At 45.1% G+C, this 20487-nt stretch overlaps 2 protein-coding genes across 16 annotated transcripts in view; one reads left to right on the forward strand and one right to left on the reverse strand.

Moving 5' to 3' along the window:
* The first annotated feature begins 2872 nt into the window (after positions 1-2872).
* irf10 (interferon regulatory factor 10) lies at positions 2873-12204 on the forward strand. 5 transcript variants are annotated; one of them, XR_009798293.1, is made up of 10 exons: positions 2873-3251; positions 5138-5333; positions 6987-7063; positions 7323-7440; positions 7582-7686; positions 7766-8152; positions 9700-9818; positions 10375-10521; positions 10945-11060; positions 11407-12204. XR_009798293.1 is itself a non-coding variant. In XM_061842746.1 (9 exons), the coding sequence occupies exons 1-9, from the start codon at positions 3075-3077 to the stop codon at positions 11008-11010; spliced, it is 1392 nt and encodes a 463-aa protein (XP_061698730.1). In that variant the 5' UTR covers positions 2873-3074; the 3' UTR covers positions 11011-12204. The 5 variants fall into 5 exon arrangements, 3 of the variants coding, with proteins under 3 accessions (XP_061698730.1, XP_061698732.1, XP_061698731.1); XR_009798291.1 differs by having other exon boundaries at positions 11410-12204; XM_061842746.1 differs by having other exon boundaries at positions 10945-12204.
* A 10-nt stretch (positions 12205-12214) lies between these two features.
* Positions 12215-20487, reverse strand: part of zmp:0000000926 (uncharacterized) — an 86910-nt gene continuing 78637 nt past the window's right edge. For 9 of the 11 annotated variants that reach the window (XM_061842778.1, XM_061842770.1, XM_061842800.1 and 6 more), the window contains 2 exons: positions 13931-15579; positions 12215-13792 (listed from right to left, as the gene is read on the reverse strand). In XM_061842778.1, coding sequence (XP_061698762.1) covers positions 13325-13792; positions 13931-15424 — 1962 coding nt within the window. In that variant the 5' untranslated portion in view covers positions 15425-15579 and the 3' untranslated portion in view covers positions 12215-13324. The remainder of the gene's footprint in view (positions 13793-13930; positions 15580-20487) is intronic. The other 2 variants (XR_009798297.1, XR_009798307.1) reach the window with 2 other exon arrangements.

The raw sequence follows: 20487 nt of genomic DNA on the forward strand, positions 1-20487 counted from the left end.
GAAGCTGCTACATAAACCTGAAAGATGTTTTCACAAAGTGTCGGAAGGAGGAGGGGGAACGGTGTGGAGTGGGATGGTGGGTGGGGGGAATTGTGCGAGAAGCATTTTGTGCTCCAGACATCCTCAGGTTCTCTGCTGTAATAAAAGCTGTCATATCTAAAGTGGTGTACTTACTTATGGTGTCCCTCTAATGAGGTCATTTCTAATCCTATCCAACCTGCTCACTCCAAGCGAGAACCTCAACATCTTCATTTCTGCCACCTCCATTTCTGCTTCCTGTTATTTCTCCAGCGCCACCGTCTGTAACCCGTACATCATGGCCGGCCTCGCCACTGTTTTATAAACTTTGCCCTTCATCCGAGCGGAGACTCTTCTGTCACATAGAACACCAGACACCTTCCGCCAACTGTTCCACCCCGCTTAGGCCCGTTTCTTCACTTCCTTACCACACTCTCCATTGCTCTGGATTGTTGACCCCAAGTATTTGAAGTCGTCCACCCTCGCTATCTCTTCTCCCTGTATCCTCACTCTTCCCCCTCCACTTTTCTCATTCACGCACATATATTCTGTTTTACTTCGGCTAATCTTCATTCCTCTCCTTTCCAGTGCATGTCTCCATCTCTCTAATTGTTCCTCCGCCTGCTCCGTGCTTTCACTGCAGATCACAATATCATCTGCAAACATCATGGTACAAGGGGATTCCAGTCTAACCTCATCTGTCACCATTACTACCGCAAACAGGAAGGGGCTCAACGCGGATCCCAGATGCAGTCCCACCTCCACCTTAAATTCTTCTGACACACCAACGGCACATCTCACCACTGTTCTGCTGCCCTCATACATGTCCTGTACTATTCTGTATATTTATACTGTATCTTTCCCTCTAATGAACTCATTTCTAATCCTATCCAACCTGCTCACTCCGAGCGAGAACCTCAACATCTTCATTTCTGATACCTCCAGTTTTTCTTCAGTGCCACCATCTCCAATCCTGTCGCACCTATGGCACATCTCACTGCTGTTCTGGTGCCCTCATACATGTCCTGTACTGTATGTTTATCAACCTCATGAATTGAGTTGGTCATAAGAAAACATCTTTGAGAGAGAGAGATTTGTTTCTAAACAGTTTGACAACTTGGGTGGTTGGAGTTTGCAAATATGGTGTCTGTCGGTATTAGCTTTGCCGTCTTTAGACAATATACAATTTACGCGCTCATCATGACATTTTAAATCAAAACATATATTTTTTTCAGGTAGATAATTGATGCAGCTCATAAAGTGGATATTTTTATATTATGTAGATATGGCTCTGAACATATAGCAGTACTCTAAAAGTGATTATATAGACATAAAAAAGATATAACTTTTACCAGGCTTCCTTGTGTTGAACTTCATTTCACCAAAAATTAATAGGCGGTGACTTCCAAAGGGGCGGCACGGTGGCTCAGCTGGTAAAGCATTGGCCTCACAGTTCTGAGGACCCGGGTTCTATCCCGGTCCCGCCTGTGTAGAGTTTGCATGTTCTCCCCGTGCCTGCATGGGTTTTCTCCGGGCACTCTGGTTTCCTCCCACATCCCAAAAACATGAATCATTAACTGGACACTCTAAATTGACCCTAGGTGAGTGCAACTGTAGTCTGTCTCCGAGTGCCCTGCGTTTGGCTGGCAACCAGTTCAAGGTGTACCCCGCCTCTTGCCCGTTGACAGCTGGGATTGACTCCAGCACTCCCTGCGACCCTTGTGAGGATAAGCGGCTGAGAAAATGGATGAATGGATGATTTCTAAAGAGGGACATGAAATCTCTCTAATATGCTTTCACTCCATGACACTTACGCCTTACTACGATCTAATACAAGTACAGCACTTGTCAATGTATAGTCATTATATTAAAATTTTAAAAAAGCTAAAAAGAGTGTCAGCCTCACAATAATGACAAAAAATGATAACATTGTTAATCAAGCGCGTCTCCAGATGATGTGAGAAATAAGGCTATTATATACACAATATGAACTTCATTGAGGGCCTGTTATGAGACATTGAAGTTCAAATGAAGACTAACGTTGCAACGCTCCTTTTAGGCCATATTTGCTGAGTAATAAAATTTAAAAGCAAAGCAAAGCAAATTTATTTGTAGAGCGCATTTCATACACAAGGTAACTCAATGTGCTTTACATGATTAAAGGAATTTGAAACAAAGAGGTAAAACATTCAAAACGGGATGAAAACAATAAAAATGATAAATAAAATGTTTTTAAAAAGACAAAAGCAGATACATTGCAAGTAATATGAACAAAAAGTGGACATATTCTGAAAAGCTTGAGAAAAAAGCCGTTTTCAACCTGGATTTAAAAAGCATTCACACTTGGGGCTGACCTCACCTCTGTTGGCAACCTAAAAGCCAAATAAACACAAAATTGTCAAGATACTGCCGTCAGGTTGTAGCAGAAAGAAGCAGGAAAACCAGTCAAGTAAATGACGTTTTTAAAAAAAAAAAAAAAAATATTGCGCCGAGCCAAACAAATCCACACTGCCCCCTAAAGGCCAAATAAAGACATTTCGTGCTTACGACTGCATTATGCACATAAATTACATATGTGTCAATTTCGGCTGTTATGATCACTCACCTAATGCTTTAGTAGTACTTTTGTGTCTTCATAGTGAGCGTGACTCTCAGTTATACCGCCCACGGGCATAAAAAAAAATGTTGATTTATTTCATTTTCGATGGTGGAAATCCTGCAAGCGAATCTCTCAGTGAGAGGGGAATGGTGAAATCTTGTTGAAAACAAAACACGTCATGTGCAAAAGCCTTACTGATAAGTGACCTCAACCGGTGCCTGTTGCGTAGGCTCCAAGTCGGTTTGGTGACTTGGGAAACCGAAAGTATGCAGCGGGGGTTAAACTTTCGCTTTCTGTTACGCAACAAGCGCGCAGTGGGGGACTTCACTTTACTTTGTGCGTCGACTTTCTAATATTATCATCTTTCATCTGAGTCTCCATTGGGATGCAATTCTGGTAGCAAATTCGCTGGAGCGAGCTGGACCCGGAAACCTTTGAGAGGCCCCCGCCGAGTGTCATGAAGATGGACGAAGGGCCCAAGACGTACTTGAAAGAGTGGCTCATAGCTCAGGTGGAGAGCGGCGCCTATGAGGGTTTGTGCTGGGAGGACCGGGACAAAACCATGTTCAGGATTCCATGGAAGCACGCGGCCAAGAAGGACTACAAGCAGACCGATGATGCTGCTCTATTCAAGGTCACCTTTTAACGTTTATTACTCATGGCCTAACCACATTTTTACGTATTAGCATGCTGTCCGCTTCGATGTTCACCCCCCCCCCCTTTTGTTTTAATAATGAGTCTTTTTAAGTTTCATAGTTATCACAGAAATAGCTCTTAAGCATGTTAGAATATATACTAAATACCAACAGCACGAAATAATGAATAACTGACTTTGACAGAACAGTAAATCCATCCATTTTCTTAGCCGCTTATCCTCACAAGGGTCACGGGGAGCACTGGAGCCTATCCCAGCTGTCAGCGGGCGGGAAGCGGGGTACACCCTGAACTGGTCGCCAGCCAATCACAGGGCACACCAAGACAAAGAGCCGCACTCACAATCACACCTAGGCAATGTTCCCTCTAATTTTTTGACGTGTCTGAGCAAACACAAACCACGCCTTGAGCGCACCCTTTGACCACTGTGAGCAAGATCAGACGCACGCACTGTGGTCAAATCAGTGTCATCCATTGAAGTTATGTGGCTCATTAAAAGGTTCAGATTACATTCCCATCAGAACATTTTTAAGAACAATTTGTGTTTTTGCAAACGTACACTGAAAATGTCAACAAACAAACGAAAAATTTACAATACAAATACATACCAAGCCAACTGCAGGCACGGGGAGAACATGCAAAATCCACACAGGCAGAACTGTGAGGCCAACGCTTTAGTAGCTGATCCAGAGCCAGAACAATAAATCTGATGAAAAATATATTTCAGGTATTCATTTTACAACTCATAATAATATACTGATGTTATTTCAACGCTTGAATGTGTATAAAAAGGAACATAGGATTTTTGTTGTTGTTACACAATGGCTGGTATTGCCCGTTGTGTCTGAGAGGTTACTTCTGAGGTTGGCGGTGCAAATCTAGACTCTGGTCTTTCTGTGTGGCATTTGCATATTTTACGTTCCAAAAACTAAGTTAAATAATAAATGTCTCCTAGATTAGTTAAGGACAAGATTGCAATGAGGCATCTAATTGAGTGTGAATGGTTGTTTGTCTGTCCATATGTGCCCGGTGATTGGTTGGCGACCAAGGCCCCGACATAATTTGAGTCTGCCACAAGTACAGTGGACGTAAAGGATGAAGAGCTGCTACAAATAGCACAAATGTCTGAGTAATTAATGTCCCGAATAATAAAATGTTTGGAATTGCCTAGAGATTCCACAAGATGGCAGTTGGAACATGTCGTGTATATTTAGCATTGATTGAAGTACTTTGAGTTTATGGAACCCTGATAACATAAATCAAAAATATGCCTGAAATTGTCTGAAAGGATACCTGATTTAACAGTTTTGCTATGGCAATTCCAAACAATACTATTAACATTTAGATACTTGAAGAATAAAATAAAAAACACTGGCCTTGACAGGGCGGCAACTGGTTAGCACGTTGGCCTCACAGTTCTGAGGAGCAGGGTTCAAATCCGGGCCCCACCTGTGTGGAGGTCTCATGTTGTCCCCGTGCCTGCGTGGGTTTCCTCCGGGGACTCCGGTTTCCTCCCACATCCCAAACACATACATTGATTGGCGACTATAAATTTCCCTTAAGGTATGATTGTGAGTGCAAATGGTTGTTTGTCTCTATGAGACCCGTGATTGCTGGTAGCCTGCTGCCCATAGATATCTGGGTAGGCTCCAGCACTCCCGTGACACTTGTGAGGATAACCAGCTCAGAAAATCGAAGGATGGATGTCCTTGACATCTACTGAAAATGGCACTCGTTTGAATTATTGAGGGACCAATTGCCCCTGTTTCTCATTGTAAAATGTGTTTGTACATTTTCATATTGATTCAAATTGGAACTCAATAACATCCAAATTTATTTTTTCCACACGTGTACCTGATGATTCAGGCCTGGACCTTGCACAAGGGCAAATACAGGGAAGGGCAGGAAAAGGACACCCCCACGGTGTGGAAGACCCGTTTGCGGTGCGCACTGAACAAGAGCACAGACTTCGAAGTGGTCCCTGAACGCAGCCAACTGGACATCTCTGAGCCTTATAAAGTTTATCGCATCCGGCGAATCATTACAAGGGCCTCCCACATTGGTAAGAAGAATATTTAGATTTCCAATATTTGAAATTATATCTGAGCATCCCTCCTTAAGCCATCAGCCGTCACGAACCTCCGGTACGGGGGCAGACCCAAATGCAGGACTTCGAGGCAGAGGCATAATGTTCAATATAGTCTGAAGAGCCCCCGTAGCTCAGTGGTTAGAGCACTAGTTTGGTAAACCAGGGGTTGTGGGTTCGTATCCCACTGGGGCCTCCACTCCCTGAGAAGGGTTGCGTCAGGAAGGGCATCCGGCGTAGAAATTGTGCCAAACATATATGTGCGTTCATCTGAGATGACACGCTGTGGCGACCTCGAAAGGGACAAGCCGAAAGAAGAAGTCTATTCTGGAAACTGGGTCATACACGGTGTACCAGTCTGACAAGGCAGAGGTACAGAAACGATAGGCTAGGTGGGATCCAAAAGACATGCAGCAAGGTCCGATGACTCTGGGGCAAACTAACAACTCAATAGGACAGGAACGAACAAAAGGGCACAGAATCGCTGTGACTAGGATTACTCTAATTTACGCGTAGGAGCGGAGAGTCCCACAGGACGTGAATGCAACTCATTAACGCAAGGCAGTGACAAAAACCTCAAACTTAAATGCCCGTCTCATTACAGTCCCAATGTGAAACAGCTGTGAGTGGAGACAGGTGTCACCGCCCAGAGCAGTGGCGTGGTCAGGGCCCTCTTGGCAGTGGCCAAGTCTTGCTCATGACATCACCTTATCATTGTGGAGGGCTTTGTGTGTCCCAATGATCCTCTGAGCTAATTTGTCTGGGCCTTTATCCCCCTGGCAATGTCATGCATGGTAAAGAGGTCCTTGGTGAGGGATCAGACAGGCCTGGACGTGGGGTTCAAAGCCGTGTGCGTGGTGGCCGGGCCACCCACGGGGCGAGTTGGAGTAAAGTTAAAATGTGCACATATAAACCATTTGACCAGAAGAAACTCTCCCAAATAACTTTTTTAACAATGCTATATTGAATATTTAGCTGCAACTTGACTTCATGAATATTAGGTCAGAGAAAAATGGAACAGCTGATGGACAAAAGCAATTGGTGTAGCGTCTGCAGTCATGCAGACTTTATATCTGTCCATTCTGACGAGGAAGTCTGTCAGCCGAAAGGCGAAGCTTTCAATTTCCCGGTCGATCTGTGTTCGTACCTTCACCTATTGTTGCAAGCTTTGGGTCATGACTGAACGAACAAGATACAAGCGGCCGAAATGAGTTTCCTCCGCAGGGTGTCCGGGGCTCTCGCTTTGAGATAGGGTGAGAAGCTCAGTCGTCCGGGATCGACTCAGAGTCGAACCGCTGCTCCTTCCCAATGGAGGAGGTGGCTAGGACATCGGATAAGGGTCCCTCCTGGAGGCCTCCCTAGTGAGGTATTTCACATCCCACCAGAGGAGACCCCGGGGACAACCCAGGAAATGCTGGAGAGACTACGTCTTTCGGCTGGCCTGGGAACACCTCGGGATCCCCCCGGAAGAGCTGGAGGAAGGATCCTGGGAAAGGGAAGTCTTGACTTCCCTGCTAAAGCTACTGCTTCCTTCGACCTGACCTCGGATAAGCGGAAGAAGATGACTGGATGGATATTTGGATTGCTATATATAAAGGGCTCATTGTGATTGTTTTGATTGATTTACAGAGTCTCCACAGATAAAGACGCACATGATAAACCAAGTTAAGGCATCACCAAGGAGGACTGGTTTCAAAGAAGGGCAGGTTAGTCTTTGTGAAAAAAAAAAAAAAAAAAAACAACAACCATGGTACAAAAATGGCATTGATTCCTGTGTTTGATCAGAAAAAAATTTTTTTCAATGTCGAAGGAAGAAGCATATTCATTGGGATTGATGTGCAATGATATGGCAGCAACAGTTCTCGCAGGGAAAATTTTCAGTCGCAAAAATTCCTCCGCTGAAGAGATTTTAACTGACTTAACTGTTTGAACCTGTTTGTTGTTGTTGTTTTTGTTGTTGTCAAGAAGGAATCAATTCATGCTTGCGAAGAAGAACCAGAAGAAGAACAAAAAGAAGAACAAAAAGAACCAAATAAGAGTTTCACTGTTAAAACTACAACTGGCCATACAAAACCACAAAAAGGTATCAATATTGACCAGGTTTAATAATTAAGATTGTCAGCTTTGACCATTTTTCAGGTTGATTAGGGTGGAAAATCACTCTTAGGACACCCCACACCACAGGATAATTGGTGTGGATAATCTTTTTTCCACTCTACCCTAGATGATTTGGAGATGGAACGTATGGATTCTGAGGTGACTGGGAAAACAAGTCCCTCTCAGCATTTTGCATTATCAAGGTTCTGCACCTCTTTCCAGACTATAAAAGGTAAGACAAGCTGGGGGGTGGGAGGAACAAAGTGCACATGTTACTGAATAACTTTCTGATTTGCATGTGGTGTTCACAGATTTTCGAATGCAGGTGGAAATGTTGTACAAAGGCCAACGGGTGGTGAACTGTACCACTAAGAGTCCAGAGGGGTGCTTCATCCTGCAGGGTGGTATCCCTTTCGGAAGTGAGCGTATATACGGGCCCTGCACCACGCAACAGCTCTCTTTCCCTTCCCCAAACGGCATGCACATGCCCTCATGCGTAGCGGAAACTATAAACCGACTTCTCTGCCATCTGGAAAAGGGTGTACTCTTATGGGTCGCCCCCGACGGGCTTTTCATCAAGCGGTTCTGCCAGGGCAGAGTGTACTGGAGTGGGCCCATGGCCCCGCACACTGACAGACCAAACAAATTGGAGCGGGGGAAGACCGTCAAATTGCTCAATACATCAACATTTCTCAATGGTAAATGAACTTGGTTTCCCACTTCAAACGTCACTTCAGTGGCGTTTCCAGGGCCATTTAGGGGGACCCCCAATAAATCATTTCCGACTATGTGTTAATTTGGCAGCACAGTCTTCTTCTTCATCTTTTCCTTTCGGCTTGGCCACACAGTGTCATCTTTTTCCATCTAAGCCTATCTCGAGCATCTTCCTCTCTATCACCCACTGTCCTCATGTCTTCCCTCACGACATCCATCAACCTTTTCTTTGGTCTTCCTCTCGCTCTTTTGCCTGACAGCTCCATCCTCAGCGCCCTTCTACCAACATACTCAGTCTCTCGCCCCTGGACATGTCCAAACCATCGAAGTCTGGTTTCTCTAAACTTGTCTCCAAAACATCCTACTTTGGCTGTCCCACTAATGAGCTCATTTCTAATCCTATCCAACCTGCTCACTCCTAGAGAGAACCTCAAAATCTTAATTTCTGCCACCTCCAATTCTGCTTCCTGTTGTTTCTACAGTGCCACAGTCTCTAATCCGTACATCCGAGCTAAGACTCTTCTGTCACATAGGACACCAGAAACCTTCCGCCAGCTGTTCCGTCCCGCTCGGACCCATTTCATCACTTCCTTACCACACTCACCATTGCTCTGTATTGTTGACCCCAAGTATTTGAAGTCGTCCAGCCTCGCCATCTCTTCTCCCTGGAGCTTCACTCTTACTCCTCCACCCTTCTCATTCAAGCACATATATTCTGTTTGAATTCGGCTAATGTTCATTCCTCTCCTTTCCAGTGTGTGCCTCCATCTTTCTTATTGTTCCTCCGCCTGCTCCCTGCTTTCACTGCAGATCACAATACCATTTGCGAACGTCATAATCCAAGGGGAATCCAGTCTAACCTCATCTGTCATCTTATTCATTACTCCCACAAACAGGAAGGGGCTCAGCGCAGATCCCAGTCCCACCTCCACCTTAAATTCTTCTGTCACACCTACGGCACACCTCACCGCTGTTCTGCTGCCCTTATGAATGTCCTGTACTATTCTAACATATTTCTCCGCCACACCAGACTTGCACATGCAGTACCGAAGTTCCTCTCCTGGTACTCTGTAGGCTTTGTCTAGGTCCACAAAAACACAATGTAGCTCCTTCTGTCGTTCTCTGTACTTTTCTAGGGGCATCCTCAGGGCAAATAATGCAACCAAGGTACTCTTTCTAGGCATGAAACCATACTGTTGCTCGCAGATACTTCTGTCCTGAATCTACCCTCCACTACTCTTTCGCTTTCATTATGTGGCTCATCATCTTTATTCCTCTATAGTTTCCACAGCTCTGAACATCTCCTGTGTTCTTAAAAATGGGGACTAGCACACATTTCCTCCATTCTTCTGGCATCTTCTCTCCTGCTAGTATTCTATTGAATAAGTTGGATTCATTGATAAACCACTTTAGATTAAAAAAAAAAAAAGTAATGGAAAGACAGATTGTCCTACATGCTTATAAACTATATAATATAAATGGTTAGATCATGGCATATGATAAAACATAGACTCCCCAAATATGTCTACAGATCTTCAGAGCTGTTTACAAGGAAAGGGAACAACACCCAATTATAGAATTGAACTCTGCTTTGGAGAGGAGTACCCAGACCCAAACACCCCTAAAAGCCAGAAGCTCATCATGGTACAGGTAGGTTGCTTAACTTGAGAAATCATTTTAGTTTTGCCTGTCTAGTTTAATTTTGGCGGCACGGTGGATAAGATGGAAAGCGTTGGACTCACAGTTCTGAGGTCCCGTGTTCAATCCCGGACCCGCCTGTGTGGACTTTGCAGGTTCTCCCCCGTGCCTGCGTACGTTTTCTCCGGGCACTCCAGTTCCCGCCCCCATCCGAAAAACATGCAACATTAATTGGACTCTAAATTGCTCCTTGGTGTGATTGTGAGTGCGACTGTCTCTATGTGCCCTGCGATTGGCTGGCAACCAGTTCAGGGTGTACCCCGCCTCCTGCCCGTTGACAGACGGGATAGGCTCCGGCACTCCCTGCGACCCTCATAAGGATAAGCGACTAAGAAAATGGATGGATGGATTTATTATTTCAGTTAATTTGTACCATTTGCAAACTTGATTTTTTAGGAACGCAGGCTTGAATCCAGACGTACTTAAAATCAGTTGTAATACCAAGATACACCAGTAGAGTTCGCTGCATCCCTGATTGTGTAAAACGCTAACCTTCTGCACTGTTTAGGTGCTGCCCATGTTCGCAGTGGATCAGCTGCAAAAGTTGAACCTGGACGAGATGAAGGAAAAGAATGCCGGTCCTGTGACAGATCAAGGGAAGGAATTTCAAAAAGTCAGTTGTCCTGCAGGGGGGGAGAACATAACCCACTCAAAGGTTTAGTTCTCTTTTCACTTTCATCACAGATAAAGTGGAAACATTGCAGAATTTCGCAAGGGAAATTCATGTTTCATTATGATTTTGCTTTCCGTGTATTTTAACTTTGGCGTGAAGTCTTTCAAGTCGTAGGTCAAACAATTGGAAATGCAACCAAAATGTTGAAAATTGGCAGCACAGTGGGGATGACTGGTGAGCATATCTGGCTCACAGTTCTGAGGACCGGGATTCAAACCCGACCTCGGCTGTGGGGAGTTTACATGTTCTCTCCGTGCCTGTGTGACTTTTCTCCGGGTGCTCTGGTTTCTTCCAACATCCTATGAACGTGCACGATAGATTGATTGAAAACTGTAAATTGCCCATAGGAATGAATACGAGTGTGACTGGTTGTTTGTCTCCGTGTGCCCTGCAATTGGCTGGCAGCCAGTTCAGGATGTTACCCTCCCTCATGCCAGCAGTGAAGTGGGACAGGCACCAGCACACCGGTGACCCTTGCGAGGATAAGCAGTACAGAAGATATAGAATGCATGTCGAAAATGGTGTGTTGAACCCGTTGGCCTTTTTTATAATTTTTAATTCAAATGCAGTCACAGATGCTAAATTGAACTACACATTGTAAATTTGTCACTTCAAAATCAAAATGTGTGTGGAATAGTGAAATTAATTCAGTGCTATGAGGTGACTAGCCTTCCAAACAAATCCACTGTGTGGCTATTTGTAAGCATGTGTCTTTGAAGGTCAAGTGTCATGAAATGATGTGATTTTATGAATGACAAAAATGACAGCTGACATGGACCCATGCTTTTTTTTTTTTTTTTCTACCACAAAATGGCTTATTGGAACTCCCGCCATGAAAATCCTCTCTCGGGATTTGTTTTCGACAAGAAGCAGGAAGTGACGTTGGCATGCGGCTGAGTGTGCCATTGCCGGCGTCCGCGATGAACAACACTGCGCACTCAGGCGCAAGCGACGACAACACCGTAAAGCAGTTCAACTCGGCGCCGCGATGAGCCACCTCGGTGCCACCCCGGCTGAAGCCGTGATCGGCTTGTCACACCCAGGCCACGGCGTTGTCATTGCTCGTGGCTCAGTACGCTACACACTGTCATACTGTCGGGGAGTCTGTTGTTAGTTAGAAGTGATCCGCATATCATCTAAACATGGCTCGAAACAATAGGGTAATATTGCCCCGGACACTTCACTCGGTGGTGAGATGTTCTCTTCTTCGAAAAGAGCTTTCGTGTCTGAAGGGGCGTGTCCCATAATAGCGGCCACAGCGTGTTTTCAATGGCGAATGTCCAGGGTGACATCACGGGCAGGAGATGCAGCCAATATGGCGACCACTTGGATGTCGAATGACACTTCCGCAACATTGCGCATGGATGACGCGCTCTCCGCTCATATTTAGTTTTTTCATATGGACATTGAAGTGAATAATGTATCTATTTTAGAATGTTTATAGTGATGACGCTTGACCTTTAAAGTGAATGTTAATTTTTTTTTCTTATGAACATACCAAAACAATTCTAAATCTGTAAAATTAGAGGTCAACAAATTGTGTTTGACTATGGGAGTCTTCGGTACTACGTAGTTTTTGTTTTGGCTTTCAGTCAGACCACATGCTGTATTTTGTCTAACTTTGAACGAGTACTATGAATAAATCACAAGTGATAATTATATCTACGAAGCCGTTTTTCCATTTATTTCTAGCGTACATCATAGAACAGATTCACAATTTTAAAAAATATACATTTGTAGCTATGACATTGAGAAGGAATAATTTACAGGGATGGTTTTCTCACAAAAAAAAAAAACTAAAGTGAAAGACTGTGCTGAATCAGAGCAGATACCCGTATCAGAGTTTAAAATACTTTCATCATTTTCCCTGCTTTCAGACATACTGTATACAGTACGTAACAATGAAATGGAAACACAAGTGTACAGTAAACGGGTCGAGCATATCCACAAAGCATCATGTTCCAACGTGTTATTAGCACCATTACTCTTCTGACTTACTGCAGTCTTTCCGCCATTCGGCTTTTAATGGAAATCAGTGTGTAGGCTAAGGTACACATCTGTCCGTGTGGGCATGATTGTCTCATACGCAGTTTTCATTAGTGTTCTCTCGTCTCTCCTCTTCTGAGAGATAACCTTAAGAACATATTGGAGAGTAATGCCTCGACAAACAACTCGTTGAAGGTGATGAGATTCGAAGAAGGCAAAGAGTCGCTTGCGCTCATACATTCGTCTCGCCTGCCCCCGGACCGACACGTGACACGACGGCTGAGAAGCAAGAAAATAAGTCGAAACACAACATATCCGGACAAAATTGGATTAAAATCTGTTTAGCATACTCACTGTACACATAGAAGATATTTGCATTGTATGAATAGCGCTTACTTTCATAATACTGATTAAAATCGATACCCTGCGGGACACGCAGCAGGTACGTGTGTGAATGGGGCGACTGTTACATAAACAGAATGCTCACAGACGAGTACTTGATTGTCTCACGAATGTCTTCAGTGTGTCTGCAAGAAGCCACGCGGGCAACTTTCAGGGGCTGCTCCTTTCACTGCTAAGGAAAGGAAAGGAAAACCAAAGAGGGAGAGGGAGAGGTGCAACAAGTAGACATGTTTTAAGCCTTAGGGCAGCAGTGTGAACACCCGTAATTTTTGATTGTTCTCTTTTTTTTTTGTTCGTTTTTTTAAACCCATACCTGAAACTCGAGCGGGAGCAACAGAGACACGGCGCTTATACGTCTTGCTTACTGTTGGTGAACATGTGCATGTGCAAGTTTCTACTACCACTTCATCAGCTTGGAGCCTTGAGGTAAATCCAGGAGGCTTTCATCAGTTCCTGTTGAGGGAAGGACGTCAGGGGCCGACCAGCGCCGTTTCCGGGGGCGCCCGAGCTCCCGAGTCTGAGGTTTTGCAGCCGGAGTATGCGGAGGCCCGGTAGGAGGCGGGTGTTGGTAGAGAGGGGGAGGAGGAGGAGGCGGAGGAGGTGGAGGCATCTTCTCTCTGTGTGAGCCGCTCGACCCCCCCCCCACAGGCCTGGAAAGGTTTTGCGTCCGTTGAACCCTGGAGGAATAACGCACATGTGTCCGGTGGAGTTGCTTGGGCGTGGGGGTGAGAGCGAGGCAGACATCCCCTTCTGTAAGCTGGCGGCAGGGAAGGCCATAGAGTTGTGTTGTTCTGCGAGGGCAACAAGAAGACCAGCCTTGGTCCTGGACGAAGAACGGATACTCCACCAAGACCTTCAGTAACTCCTTCGTCAAAGCAAAATGGATCAGATACTCAAGTGAAAATAGAGCTGGCAATTGTTAGTACAGCGTGGAGGAGAAGCTTGATTGAGAGGAGACTTACAGTGCCGACCTAATTTGATTATTTTTAATGAGATTGCTTACCTGAGTGTTGCGGTCATTGAGGTGGACCTGCAGATGGCTGACGCCCAGCGTACTGCTGGGCGAAATCAGCAACACCGTGCAGGTGCTCAGATGGAACTCTGGGGACGTATCTGCGCTCCTCAAGAAGTCCTCTGTCTGCAGCTCCTCCACCTGTTTCAACTGCCCGCCGGCCAGCTCAATGAGCGACCCCTTGGTGAAGTGAGGTAGGAGCGCGGGGGGAGACGGGTGAAGGGTATGGGGTGAGGTGTGAACGGGATCCCTGCTATGTTTCAGGTGCTTCTCTTTGTCTTTACCCCGCTCCCTGTCCCTGTGTACAGTCTTTTCTCTGTCTTTCTCTTGGTCTCTGTCGTGGTCTTTTTGGGACCGGTCATGGCTATTCAATAAACCCTGTGGTGAGTTTGGGGAGGTCCTTGGATTGTACTTCTTTGGGCCTGGCTCTACCTGCAAGTTATACAGTGGTATTCCTGAGGGACTGTGGACTGAGCAGGACTGGGAGGCCTGAGGGCTCGGCTGGCAGACAGATCCCAAAGAGTAGTAGATGTGACCTTCGGCCGATGGGGCCCCCGCTGTGTCCAGTAATCCCTCTCTACCCGCCCTGGGGTCTTGTCCCAGAAGATGGGGGCTTGCGGGTATTCTTTGCCGATGTCTATCCTGCAGCGAGGAATGTGGCTCGTGGCCCTCCTGAGCTTGAGAGTCTGAAAAAAATGGGGCCCCGGATTGAACATGAGGTGTCAGATTTTCCTGCTGTCTCCGACCACCATTACTATGGGAGCTCTGTGGACTTGTTTCCGCTCTCGTTCTAATACTATCCGAGCCGTAATCTCCTGTGAGCAAAGGTCTGGAAGTAGAGGCAGTCCTGCTGCCTGACCCATCCAGCCCATTGGAGCCCCTCTTGGCCAGGTATCTGTTTCTGGCTTCAACTAAACTTGGCTCTTGAGGGTAGAGAGAGCTATGGCCAAACAAGTAGGATGAGGAGAAGAGAGAGGAGCTGTAATCTCGTCGACCGCTGTTAATATAAGACCACATCTCTCTTGAATCAGCTGGGAAGGGAGTCTTAAAAGAGCAAGGGGAGGATGAGGAGGAGGACAGGGACCCATCACCTCGAAGCCACCCGGAGTGGTGAGGCATCTGTGTCGAGAGGGGATCATCTCTCCAGGCAGCAGAGCCAGAGCCCCTCCTTTCCACAACATGTCCTTGAAAGACTGGAAGGGACACGGAGGAAGTGTAGCTCAGGGACCAGGGCAGGTGCAGAGGTGCTGGAGCAGGTAGCGGCGGAGGGGTTTGGAGGAGATGCGGGTTTGGGGTGGTTAGAGCTCGCTGCCTTTCCCCGACCTCCCTGCTGCTCTCCCCTCGCCCTACGTTGGATCTTATCCGAAAGGGCACAGGGGGCTTGAACTCATCCGGCGGGGGAAGGTAGTGTTCTGACGACCCTTGCCGAGACTCCCTCTTCTTAGGAGGGAGGCACTCTTTGCCGCGGTCGGGGCTGGGATTCATGGGTGGGCTCCAGCGGCAGTGGGTGCCCCCTTGTGTGGGCGTAGGCTAGGTCACATGGGCCTCGCGGGAGAATGAGGGGCACGGACAGAGGGGAAGGCTGTGGCACAGCATCACTGGTGGATCACTGTGGATTCTTCAGGCTTGAAGACATTCACCTACAAAGTGAGAGAGGAAGACGCAGGCTGAGTAGCCAAGAATTGCACTGCACTAAAAGTACTGTTACTTCATGATAATTTGACTCAAGTAGAAGTAAAAAGTAGTCCACCAAACAGTTAACGGTTAAGAAATAGTAGTCAGTGACCAAAAATTACTCAAGTATTAAGCGCTGAGTAATTTCTGATTTATTTGTTTTAAATCATAGTGTCTAGCTCAAATGGGCAAAATAGGATTGTAAAAAACGCTGATATTGACCGACAACTTTGCTCAAACTAAAACAATAAGACGTCAAATCTTTGTAAAGCTAAATAAAAGTCAAACACGGTTTTAAATTTAATATGTTGGCACTCGTGAAACAGCTTGAAGTGGACTTCTACTAGACTGAAATTTGGACATTTTGAGCCAAACACAAATGACAGCACACACAATGTACAGTTAGAGGTTCTTTTTCTGTGCGGTACACATATTGGATGTCAAATGTTGTCTCTCTCCAGACACAACTGTCGCATGCAGTTGTTTCCTCCGTTGTTTCTCCTGTGCTACGCTTCATGTAAATGAGTCACTTTGAAAACTTTTGCTTCTGCTGCCCCGGAGGATTTCTGTGCTGTCATATGACTGCCTGACTCCATTTGATTGGTGAAACGGAGTCAAATATCACGGCTGGTGATGTTGCAGATCTGGAGCAAATTCCCAAGGTGTAAGTCAAACAAACACACAAATAGATTGCACCAGTAATGAAAGACGTGTAAAATTAAAATTAGCATGTGGAACATAGATCAACGTAACGGAGTAAAATGATCCTTCTGCACACACAAAAAAAAAAACTCAAGTAAAAGTAAAAAGTATGTCGCATTAAAACAACTCAGACTTTATCCTGTAAAGTGACAGAAACATAACGGAGTAAATGTAACACGCTCCTACCCAACTTTGTATGTCGTAAATGTACGTGAAGATAGGCAGCCTATCGGATGCCACCATCAGATGTTTCCATATCTAAAAAGGTCAGAGAACACGCCGCACTAAAACTCCGAAAACCATCGCTAATTAGTCATTACCTGAGTGCACTGTGGTGGGACTGAAACTACCCAACTTACTCATTTCATTCCAACACATTACTCCCACATGTGGGCTAAAAATACACCTCACAGCTAATTAAACTGATGCATTTCTTTTTGTGTTAAGCACATATAAGCACGAACGTAGCGCATTAACACACACACACACACACACACACACACACACGCATCTGCAGTTGCGTTTTCATCTCCAACTCTTTGGTGATGATTGCGATATGGAGATGTGTTTTGATATCGTTTTCACGTACCGCCCCCGTGAATTTTATAGACGTGTACTACCAGCACTCCCCTTCTCCCCAAACTCAGCGCTCTCCCCGCAAACAGCCCCCCTGGCCCTTTGCTTTCACACTCGCAGACAGCAACAGACACACAAATACTCCCACAGCCGGCGGTGCTTGCTCCCCCAGTGACAGTCAAAGCTGGTCACCACCCACCCGAAAGCTGACAGAGACAGCAGCAGTTGTTGTGGATAGTGAGTATCTGTCTGTGCCAACTCAATATTTGTCAAAAGAGGCGAGAACTGTGCGAGTGCATGCCGCGTTGCTCAGGATATGAGAGAATGTGTTTATTTGTTTGGGGGTTTTGTGTGTGTTTGAGGCCTCGAACGTGTCACAGATTTTGGAGTCTCGCTTCATTCAGGGAGAAGTGCGGGGGAGCTACGCTAATTCTTTTCCTTCCATAAAAAAAAAAAAAAAAAAGTGCATTGAAAATGAGTCCTTTCAACGGCCGTCTTGTCAGCTGTTCCCTCCGTCCCCGCAGCCACAATGGCAGGCTGCTTCTTGGCCCCGCGCTCACCCGACAGCAACCTACAGCACCGCCGTCTCGCAATTCGCCACACTGTCACCATAGTGACTGCGTCCGCTCACGCATCTCGTCAGCGAGAGAGGTGAGACGGGGATATTCCGCAGAACGGCGGGTAAACTGTTGCTCGTGGAGTTACGAGGTCCAAAAACAGATGAAGCGTTGAAGACGAGCAAGCTGTTTATGCATCTGAGTGGAAAGCTGAAAAGTTGGCGGCGCGCTGCGGTTGTGAAATTCAGCGGCTCAGATGGACGGAGACATTTGGTGCCAAAGTAATACTAACACCCAATTTCATACAGCAATTTCATTCTCTCCTCTAACATGTTTTCAGAATCATTCAATTGACAGAGTAAAATGTCCCATCAGAAGCAAAAACTTTGAAAATGATATATATATACACACACACACACACACACACACATAGATACATACATACACACACATTGCGTACAGAAAGTATTCAGAAAGTATTTTTTGCTCTTTGTTATATTGCTAAAATCATTTATGTTAAGATTTCTGCTCCACTTAAGGTCCCTAAGAGCACAGTGGCCCCCATAATCCTTATGTGGAAGAAAATGGGGCGACCAGAACCCTTCATTGTGCTGGCCGTATTGCCAAATTGAAAAATCAGGGGAGAAAGGCCTGGGTGTGAGCGGGATAAGCACGAACCCAAAGATCACTGGGGTTTAGCTGTAGAGATTCAGTCGCGAGATGGAAAAAAGTTCTAGAAAGCCAGCCGTGAAATGGGAGAAAGTTGCCATCACTGCAGTTTTCTAGCAGTCGGGGCTTTACGGGACAGTTGCCCGGCTGAAGCCTCTCCTCAGTGTAAGACGCATGAAAGCCCGGATCAAGTTTGCTTAAAAAAAAAACACCTGGAGGTCTCCAAGGTGGTGAGAAAAAAGATTCTGATGAGACCAAGAGAGAAATATTTAGCCATAATTCTAAGCAGTACGTGTGTGGAAAACAAGCCACTCCTCTTCACCTGTCCAATGCAGTCCCAACAGTGACGCCATGTTGGTTGTTTATATTGTTTTTGTTTTTCACCTGTAGGGACAGGATGACTGGTTGTAATCAAAAAACAGATCAATGCCCCCAAGTTAAGACATATCCCGAACGGTAACCTTCTCCAGAGTGCTCAAGACCTCAGAGTGAGCCGAAGGTTCATCTTCCAACTAGACAATGACTCTCAGCACAGAGCGAAAATAACAAAGGAGAGGTTTCTGAACAACTATTTGTGAATTGCTCACCTAAGGCCCTGACTTAAACCCAGTTGATCATCTCTGGAAGGACCTGAAATCGGCTAACCCTGAGCAGCATGAAATCGGCAAGGAAAATACGTCTCCCCTACGTCTCCTGACCACAGTCACATGACCGTGGTAGGAAATGTTAGCATGGTATTTTCGCAAAATTGCTTTCACATTGAGTAAAAAGAGCTTGAAGTTTCCCAGTTTGGTGGTGATCTATGGAGAAAAGAAATTGTCAATTTTGCTCTCAAAATGCCAGGGAAAAATGTACAGTTAAATGAAAATGTGGATGAGCACAAGACATTTTTACTAGAGCGGGAGAGCGCAACATCAAGCCACTCTGCCTTTTCTGTCAAACGTTTATCGCATTTCCCAGCTTCAAATCTTCACTTCATCTTACTCCATGCTAACGTTGACCTGGATATTCTTAAAGGGACTAAACTTGCCAGCTACAAGTTTGTCAACTTTGACAAAAATCATACAGAAAAGCAGATGCAGTGTTTAAAAGGATATTGAAGCATCCAGAGACGAACGCTTGCATCATATCAAGTGGCTTGGAACATTGGAAGGGCCCAAAAGCCATACATTGAAGGGTCATTATTAAAAAGAAATAAAATGCCTTAGTGATGTCGCTGAAATCTTCGGTGTCCTGAAAATAAACATCTTAAACATATGGTATCAGACCTTCGACTGTCGACCATTGAACAGAGAATATCGGACATTAGCATGGCGACTGATGTTGCACTCAGACCTCCAATCCTGCGAGTATTTTTGTGTTTCATTACATGAGAATTGTGCCATACAAAACAGGACTTGGTTGTACTGGGAGTTTGAGTTTAGTTTTTGAGATTACTGGCCTGTGGTCTTGGTACTCTGTAGGAGTTGATTTTTCTTGTTATCATGTTGGTGTGTTACAAAAAATCTGGCTGAGCAAAGGTATGTGTGTGAGGAGGGAATGATACCCATATCTATGATATGGCTCTTTGGCTCGTTGCCGTAAAACAGTAAAAAAAAATGTGGGTCTTCACCTCCAACTGGATTCGAGTATATTTGGATTGATGCAAAAAATATGAAATCAATGCAATACGATCAAACATTGGTGGTGGTGTCACGATAGCAAAATTTCAACTTCAATACCATAACAGCATAAAGTACCTCGATGCCAGCAGTGAAACCACAGCAAAAATATAAACCATCAGAAAAATCAGTGAAATAAAACCTGTCAAATAACACCTTAAACATTAATTTTTCTAAATTCCAAACATTATGATACACTTTAAAAATGTGTGGTTATGGAATTAAACTATTCTTAACATTCATTTTTTTAAATAATTGGATAATGGCTTCATTCTCATATATACTATATGACAAATATATTTGCATACCTTTAGAAGTGTACATCTATAATATATAATGTATATGATATATCCAATAATGACATAAACAAAGTAGACCACCCTTTGTTTCTTCAACGCCTTCTTCATTATAATGGCTGCTACCACGAAAGCCATTTTTACCTGAAAGCTTTGTTGCATTTTTCAAAAGAATTTTGGTCATTATGAAGAAAACCATGGGGAAATCCTCGAGATAAATATGAGCCTTTATATTCAAAACTCTTCCAAGCTTTTATCATGCAGTATTCTTGCATTTGAATGCAAATGATTTCTCCCAGGCGGGACAGTAGCACGGCTGGTTAGACCATCTGCCTCACGGTTCTGAGGATCGGGGTTCAAATCCAGGCCCCGCCTGTGTGGAGTTTTCATGTTCTCTCCATGCCTGAGGGGGG

The sequence above is a fragment of the Syngnathoides biaculeatus genome, chromosome 2 (genome assembly GCF_019802595.1).
Source record: "Syngnathoides biaculeatus isolate LvHL_M chromosome 2, ASM1980259v1, whole genome shotgun sequence".
Lineage (NCBI taxonomy): Eukaryota > Metazoa > Chordata > Actinopteri > Syngnathiformes > Syngnathidae > Syngnathoides > Syngnathoides biaculeatus.

Coding starts and splice junctions, on each gene's coding strand:
- irf10 (XM_061842746.1), top strand. CDS start 3,075: ATGAAGATGGACGAAGGGCCCAAGACGTACTTGAAAGAGTGGCTCATA. Junction 3,252..5,137: donor ATGATGCTGCTCTATTCAAG/GTCACCTTTTAA, acceptor CTGATGATTCAG/GCCTGGACCTTGCACAAGGG. Junction 7,064..7,322: donor CTGGTTTCAAAGAAGGGCAG/GTTAGTCTTTGT, acceptor GTTGTTGTCAAG/AAGGAATCAATTCATGCTTG.